Raw genomic sequence first — 8878 nt, forward strand, 5'->3', positions numbered from 1 at the left:
AAAAATGCATTTTTCACCTATGTACTTGCGTATCATTCTTGCTCTTTCCTTTAACTAGGTGTTAAGTTCTTCGTCATCTTCGGCATCTTAGCTGACTGCTTCTTTTTAAACATCGTAAAGCATGGCACGTAAGAGTTTTCTAAGAAAAAGGTAAATTTTTCAAAGTGCAAGAAAGTGAAACATTAAAAGTAAACTCAAAATTTAAGATTTTTATGACCCACAAATCTTGAAGGCCAGCATATGAAATCAAGTTTTTGTAGCTCTACTTTAATTGGAATATTATTACACAAATTTTGAAAATTAATTTTATTTTATTTAGCATGCTCTATCCTAGTTTTTTGTTAATTTAGCTAGTTTTTTGTAATGCTAGTCTTTTTTGTTCATCACACAAATATTGCCTTCATTATTCATTATTATTATTCTCTGTTTTTAAGTACCTATATCACCCGAAGACTTATTCCGATCCGAACTACAAGTATGCTGACTACGAAAGAAAAAAATATGTAAACATTTTGTAGAAATGTCAACTTTAACAGCTGATATCTCAACAGGAAAACTCTCTCGGCAAATAATGTGTGTGCACTTTTTTACTCTGGAGAATTCGTTTAATGAAGCAGCTGCCACACCATAATGCTACGCGCCGCTACCTTTTATAGTAGACGAAAACAACAAAGTCATGACTCGATTACCGTTTCGATTCTAATTAGGATTAAAGCTGTACCAGAATATTTTTTTTATGTAGTTAGGCTCCCAAGGCCTCATATCTAATGACTCGATTATATAATATTTACGTTTAGATGGCGTCGAAACATCGTTGATTTCAATAAGACACGCTTCGCTGCTTGCCGATTCTCATTCTGAAGATTCTATAAATTACGAAAAATAAGCTTTAGCTTTAGTTATTACTGCTATGTAGTTACTTTATTAATTCTAAATATTTCAATATTTCTTCACTGCTATACAATTGCCTATCATATTCGGCTTGGTTGTACATTTTACAGCGCGCACGATGACGTAGTTGCACCACATCCCTCAGCAGAACTTGTGCGTTATGATAAAAGCGTTGCAACATTTGATTGATGGAGAATCTCTCCTGATTATATTTCGTCTGTAGTCGCTCGAGACGCATTTCACGCTCCACGCTTCCTCGGCCTTCATTCAAATAACCGCGTCGCACCTTTGCTCTGCTAACCTTGGGATATACTCTAAAATTTACGACGTTCTCCTTTCCCGTCGATTTATAGGGTATATAACGTTTGCGTACGTTTCTCCTTTCACCGAAGAGTTTAGGTCGTCCTTGATCCACTGATGATTTCACTGGCGGGCGTATTGGCTGTTCTAATGCGGCAGCGATGGAACGCCTTAATATTTCTTGGCTTTCCACGGCAATAACTGGATTTGTTGCCTCTTGTCGTAGCTTGTCCTTTACTGTCGTTGCACGTTTCATATCACTCTCTTTTTTGTTTCTACGGGCGCTCCCTTCAGCCATATTCGAACGTTATGCACCTTTGGCGGCTCCTTCAAGAATACTAATGAAACATTGTATGCGCTTAGGAGTTTTTATAGTACAACGTTTTTTAAAGCCAATGAAGGCTACGTTTTTAACCAGCCACGCATCGTGACAGGTAGACGTAATAAGCAGGCAATTAACGGCTCGTTAGTGCTACATCCATATGGTTACTTAATAAAAAAAAAGAAAAAGTATTGCATATCTACAGTAATTAAGGTGTTTGTGGGATGAAAATTTTCCATCAACAAACGAAATTTATAAATACAAGTGCACATAACTAATTAAAATGTAGTTTCTAATAAATATTATCAAGTTTCGAAAGCTGAATTAAATCTAGCATTCTTAATAATTTAAATTATATCGAACTATTCCCAGAGCAGCTGGATGCATTTCTGCATCAAAAAGAAAATTTCGAAAAAAAAATGTCGCTTACGTTATTTTGGCGTTGGATTTTGGGTTTTTTTAATCGCGGTTACGATTTGCTGTTTAAACAGATTAAAATTAATAACGATTAACTGTAATCGGATTGAATTTAATCGAATTAACTAATTGATTAAAAAATCAATCGATTAGTGCCAACACTGCTGCTTAGCTACTAGTGCTGACTATTCACTGTATAATTTGCTCGAAAAAAAGTTTACTACTTTTGTAGAGCGATGGCCAAAAAAAAGTCAGACATGGTTACCCCTGCATTGGGTGTCAATTAAAGCTGCCTTTACATGGGGCGATTTTTGTCGACTGGAAAATCGACTTACAACGACAAAATATAGACTAGGAAAACGACCCGTATAAAGGCAGCTTAAGTTGTAACTAACTGTAATGCAAATATTAACGTGATTTCTTCAATTGTTTAAATGTTTATTTATTATTATTAACTTAACATTAAATTTTTTACTTATTCTGCTGCAGGTGGTTCGAGTTCAGTTAGACATAACATGAAAATGCTAATATAAAATTTGGATCTTCTTCGAAAAATAATCTGTGAAGTGCAGAAAAAAATGTGTATGTATTCAAAATAATTCGTGTATGAAGATATTTAAATGGAAACTTGTTTAAATAAAACAAGCTCCCGATTACGTCTGCATGACTTCCGCATGTGTTTGCAACTCACTTTAGGTTGGTTTTTGTCGTAACTAATTAAAAGCGAGGTATTTGTCTGGATTCCGCAAAAGAGCTAACTAGAAGCCACTTAAGCTAGTTATTTAAAAAAAATGATAATTTATCACTGCAGGGGTACTTCATACAAATACAGTAAATATAATTTTCCAATCTACTTACGCTATAACTGTTCAATAATATCCGCGGCTCATGCAATCAAGAAGCTAACACAAAAGTGCGCAGATAACTAATACATAAATAGACCTACAATAAAATTGACTAACTTCAGAAATTTTCACTTTCACGCTTAGTGCGCGCTATCAGCGCAGCAACAGCAATGCCTTCAGAAATTCCAACTACAATTTGTGTGAGGTTATATTTCTTCTAAATTGTGTTTTCATTTTTGATTTTATAGAGCGCACTGATTACCTTAAATTGGACTTTTGCCCGCTTATAGTTGCTTAATATCCAAAGCACAAATGGATGTGATGAGTTCCTGGCGGGAAATTCAGCTACAAAAATAGAGTAATGCAGCAGATCTACAAGTTTCGAAAAAAAATATAAAATTGTATAAATAAAATTTATTTTTGAAATATTTTTTTCAAATAATTACATCAGATGATAGAAGAGTTAAGGCTTAAAAGGTCTGCGTAAAAATGTTTAAATATTTATATTGCGGAAACAAACAAAGTGGACTTGTAGAGGTATATTTTTATATCGGTCACGCAAATCTCATTATTTTCCCGATTTTTTTTTTTTTGTGGCGGTCTTAAGATAACTTATTACTCTGGTGTAAAAAACGCAACTTTTTTTTTGAGGCACTTTAATATACATAAGTGGAACAATTGAAAATGGGTTAATTAAAACCATTAAAACCAATTTTTTTAAATGTCCTATATGACTTAAAAAAATCTTGAAAACTACTTAAAGGGTTTATTTTTTGTGAAAGGGAGTTTTCTTTAGGCTCTACATATTCGACTCAAATGATTGCCTGGCATGAAATAGGAAATGAAACTGTTGTGCGGCAATCATCGATTTACTTTTGCATTTCGCTATAAGGCTCAAAGCCATCAAACCGCCTTTCTCGAAGATAGTCCTTCTGAAATTAAATTAAATTAAAGCTTTGGTTTTGTCTGAAGTTTTCCTACAGAGCAAGTAAGCAACTTGGCGCATCTTTGTCAGCTTGCCACCTTGGCTGAAGTGAACACCGAAACCTTGGAGAAGTATGTAGAAGATAGCGAGCTCCGACAAATCTCTTTCGCACCATTTCACTTGGAGTCAGTCCAAATAAACTGTGGCAAGTGTGTATACATAGTAAATACAAAGAAAGTGCAAGCTGTAGTGACTGGCACATACATACGTACAGACTATTGCACTCCATCGCAGATGTATGTAACCATGCGCATATACATACATACATACACCCATAAACATATAGCTGTACATAGTATGTATGAACAACAACGTTAAGGAAAGTTTGCAATCAAATGAAATTTTCAACATATTCCGGGCAACGAAAAGGCCAACTGAAAGTGGATTTGACGTAGATGCCACCGCAGCTAGCTATTTGCTGCCGTCCGTAACAGCCAACTGCAACATTTTGTTGCAAAATGCAGCTGTAGTTGCTGCAATTACTACCATCCCCTGCCCTTAACGCGGTAGCCCACCGGCGGCAACCAACATCACCTTCGAAAAACAATCCAGCTGGAAATTGTAGAGGAAAAGTTTTTCGGTGCAACGAAAAAGAAATCATGCTATTTTTGATATAAACAACAACAACACCAAAGAAAGTACAAACTGCATAAACAAGCTGAGGCAGGGTAGCACAAGCAACCTTGACAACAACAAAAGTGAGTAACCGGCGTGCATACATACATATAAATATGTATGTTTATACATAGTAACAACAAAATCTGTTGTATTTTTTTTAATAGGAATGGATAAAGTACGACGGAGCGAACCAACTTGTAACTTATGCAACTTCCACAGCAGCAACGTTGAAAGCTGCAGCGGCATTCAAATTCATACCGCACCTTAGGCGAGAGTTTATAAGGTAAAATCACAGTATTTTTAAGCGCTCCTGTGACATAAAGTGCATTGCCTCGAAGATGAAAAGAAACAGGGACTCGGTTTTTTATGATGCTTGGTTATCGCATATTTACATGTATATAAAACCGAACCACCTTACAAAAAAACAAGTTCGCCGTACACCCATGAGACAAAAGTATTTTTCCAAGACAATTTGGAAAAACAAAAATATTAGTATAAAATACCTTTGCCAAAATAACAAAAATTTCCAAATGGTGTAGACTATGGGATGTACGCGAAAATTTTTTCTGGTACGGTCTAATATTCATTTTCACACATGGATACAAATGTATGAGCTAAATTTTATAAAATTGATATCGAATGAAATTTACTAAAATATCATAATTACGGCAATGAAATAATTATATGCATTTGGGTCATTCCAATTCCCAATTGCGAATTCGAATATCATTTGGAAAAAAATCAGAACGACCTCTTTAAAAAAAAAAATTGAGGATCAAAGAATTTTTTTTTTCAATTGTATATCTTATAGTCCCAATTGAGAGATAGCCATAACTTTGCAAAAAAATAAGCCGATTGATACCATTTTATTTTCAAAATTTGTAAGTTTTAAAACTCTTTTTGAATACAAAGTCGAACAAATTCCTTAATCGTATTTCTATAAAATTTTTATAAAAATTACATATTTTCACTATAAAATGTTTATTGGTTTTGTTATTTATGGCCTTATAACAATTATATTCAACAATTTTATTGAGCTTGGGGCCATTTTTAATGAAAATTTTTGCGGAAAAAACAACAATTTACAATCTGTATAGCTGTTATTTCTTCATCTGACTTCTTCACTGGGATTCGATCCAAAGCCAGTAGTCTACTCACTGAGCTAGTTAATTTTCATTAAAAACGGCTTCAAGCTCAATAAATAAGGAATTAAATACGGAATTAATTAATCGACCGTCCGCGTCCATCAGTTCATGATTCCGATGTCAGAAGCAAGTGCTCGAAGTCTTTCGTCCACCAGTTAAAAGCACACGCGCCACCGGAAACAAATTACGTATCACTCTCTATTTCCTCTACCGAGTCTGATTCCACCACCTGCCAAGCGACCTCGGGAGCCTCTTGGACCTCCTGGACACGGGCAGTGAAAATAAGGCCGCCTTGAGGCGGAAGATTATCAGCCCGGGTTCACTCATGGTGCTTCCCGGTTTTGTCATTTTAGCCTAACTCCCTTTTTCGTTTTTGAGGATAATGGAGTAAGCCTAATGATTCTTTTGCGATCTGCAAGGGTTGGGAGAGATTCCTCATTTATTACCAAAGTAATGTAATGCTGCTGCTCCCTAAGCTTGCTGATTTTTACTTCTTTGCAATCAAGGGCTGGTTGCGCGTCGTTGTAGATCTAGATGATTTTCAAAATCCCTTTAGGACTCGAGGGTTCTTCTGGAACCCAAGCTGTGGCTCGTGGCTTGCAAGGGATTTCACCCCTATGAACAGCATTTAAGTCAGCGCCAGGGAGAGGAAATGGCTTCCTTATAAAGGCGCGTCGACCTTTCGCCTAAAAAAATGCTTCACATTTCTTCAAACGGAGCACAATATTTCAGTATTGTATACACTTTTACAACTTGATCAAAGTCAAATCAGCTGCTTAAAACTACCTTGCGTCCATTTTATCTCGCTTCGTTCTGACTCCTGGACGGACTGCTTTTTTGGTCCCTGAACCACTAGGACGTAGAACGCTTTTCCGTACAGGCAGTCGACTGTGTACCCGTAAAAGGCTTGTGGTCGATGATGTTGCCCGTGCAGGACTTCTGAGTGCCAGTATCGCTTCCACAAGGAACTTCCGACGAATAGATTTTTAGGTTTAACATTACTTTTACCACCCTTTTCCATTTTCATCAGTATAACCTGAGCTTTACAGAACGGTTCGAACAAATATATGTAGTTGAAAACACTAGGTAGCAGCACTTTAATTAACTTTCTCTTAACGTAACCTGTCCATTAATTTAATATCTGTAAATTTCATAAATCTTTTTCATTAATCTACCTTATCCTGAGTTTCGTCGGAAAAAAGAAATTCACCCGAAAATTTTAATTCCGCCCATGGTGAAAAGTGAACCGGTTTTGGGAAAATGAAACTAATGATAAGGCTGATTATGTTAATGTATTAGTCCGGTCTCCAGTAACTTATAAGGAAATAGCTATAAAGTTGTTGGGCCAAATTCGAAATTACTACCTAGACTTGTAAAATATTATTATATTTCTTCGTATGTGTGCATGTACCTAAATTGCTTAAATACGTTAGATACAATTGTCTTGCTGGGATTACATACAACGATCAAAGAACTTGTCGTAAGCTCTTTTGTAATTTGCTCAACTCAAAAGTCAAAAAAACGAAACTTCAAAAAATTTATTTCATTTACAGATTTTTTTAGAAACAACGCGAGTCTAATTAAATTGGCAACAAGCCGGACTAGATTGGCCCGCAACGCAAGCGTGTGGTATGTATTGATTGCCTTTTGTCACAGTCTTTTGAATTTATTTTTCCTTTCAGATTTCACAGTTCACATTTGCATCTTCAGCTTGCAGTTTCCCGAAACGCACAGCAAGTGATGTCGTCCACTTTGAACAAGCAAAAAATGAAGCCTCCATGTAAGCTGCCACCGCAGCTTTTTCACAATCATCGTCAAATGGCGCTACGGAATGTAACTGTTGCCGTCGCATCTGCCTTATTTGTCGCGTTCACATTCAATTTGCTGCACAACAAGCCGAAAAAAAAGAAGTATCGCAATTTTTATAGGTTAGGCAGAGCCAGTGTTTTCGAAAGTTTTGCATTTAAATATTTGGTAAATAACAGTTCCTTATTCTATATTTTGGTAATTTAAGCAACTATGATGCGGAGAAGTCGTTCCTGCGTATGGCAGAAGGCGGTTACCTTCACTCATGTCCGCCTTGTTCGTTAAAGAGTGGTGAAGATGACGACGATGATGGCAAACAGAAGAAGAAAAAGTAGTTTGGAAACTTGGCTGAAGCTTTTTATTGGAATGCAATAAAGGAACAAAAGATGTTGTTTTTATTAAAAGCATTTTGGGTGTTTTTATTTGAGGTTTATTTAAAAATTTTATGTGATGCTAGGCTGAGCTAGCTGCTGGCGACTTCAACGGCTCTGACCCATTTTGCAAAAATAATTCTTTTATAGAAACAAAAGTGTATATAATTTTAGAGAATGAGAAATAGTGGGCTGTTTAAAAAAATACCACCATTTGCTTTTTGAATCGATCTAGAAAGCGTTGGCATTAATCCTTCGGCAGTACAGAAAAAATATCCACAGTATCAACCATGATAAAAACATTACAAGGTAAATTCATTCTCTCATTTCGTCGGCCATGATTTTTTTCTAACGTTTGCCAACATTTTAAAATCATATAAAATTGAAAATAAAAAAATTAAATTGTTCACAATTGTTGTTGTTTGAGATTGAAAATGAGAATGTGTGTGTGAGTTTGAGTTTTGATTTTAAAATTAAAAAAAAAATTATATTGTTGGCAAACGTCAGACTGCATCTCAATGGTTTTACCTTGTTATGTTTTTATCATGGTATCAACCAAGGTACATTGAACAGGTAGTATCAGTAGAGCAGCTGATTTGATTTTTTTCAAATTATTTGGTCTCGAAAATGTCAAATATTTTTAATTTTTTCTCACAAAAATTCTGAATTGTTAAAATCCATTTGCATGTGAAACCTTTTTCCATACAAAACAAGCGATTGAATAGCTGCTTTTGGAACGTTCGCCCAACTCGGCAGCACTACCGCTGATTACTGGGCCTTCCAAAGGATGGATCAATGATTCGAGAAGCAAACAAATTTACTAGGAAAGAAAGTTGCATCAATTTTTATTTTTTCCAATTTCAATTTTTTATTTTTTATAATTTTTTGTATTCACATGGCACGCTTTGATTTAGAAGAAAAAATTCAGAACAGTTTTTGACACTTTCGATACCAGAAGCAACAACAAAATACACGCAAATGTTGTTTTTGCTCTACTGATACTACCTGTTTAATGTGCCTTGGTATCAACTATAAAACCCACAGTGCATAAAACCATGATAAAAAAGAAGCTAGTTTCATTTCATGATTCAATAATAATAATAATAATCATGAATCATGGTTTCATTTCAAAATTTTTGACAAACAAATAATTTTTTTAAGTTTCATAAATTTTACAA

At 35.3% G+C, this 8878-nt stretch overlaps 1 protein-coding gene across 1 annotated transcript; it reads left to right on the forward strand.

The window, feature by feature from the left end:
- Positions 1 to 7263: 7263 nt before the first annotated feature.
- LOC118753825 lies at positions 7264 to 7664 on the forward strand. Its single transcript, XM_036488698.1, has 2 exons — positions 7264 to 7451; positions 7538 to 7664. The coding sequence occupies exons 1-2, from the start codon at positions 7264 to 7266 to the stop codon at positions 7662 to 7664; spliced, it is 315 nt and encodes a 104-aa protein (XP_036344591.1).
- The last annotated feature ends 1214 nt before the right edge of the window (positions 7665 to 8878 follow it).

This window comes from Rhagoletis pomonella, unplaced genomic scaffold (genome assembly GCF_013731165.1).
Source record: "Rhagoletis pomonella isolate Grant_MI unplaced genomic scaffold, Rhpom_1.0 Rhpom_scaffold_00002, whole genome shotgun sequence".
In the NCBI taxonomy this organism is placed as follows: domain Eukaryota; kingdom Metazoa; phylum Arthropoda; class Insecta; order Diptera; family Tephritidae; genus Rhagoletis; species Rhagoletis pomonella.

What these genes read in the sequence shown, in the direction of transcription:
- LOC118753825 (XM_036488698.1), top strand. Translation starts at nt 7,264, where the DNA reads ATGTCGTCCACTTTGAACAAGCAAAAAATGAAGCCTCCATGTAAGCTG. An exon ending in AAGTATCGCAATTTTTATAG is followed by an intron (nt 7,452 to 7,537) that starts GTTAGGCAGAGC and finishes TGGTAATTTAAG; the next exon opens with CAACTATGATGCGGAGAAGT.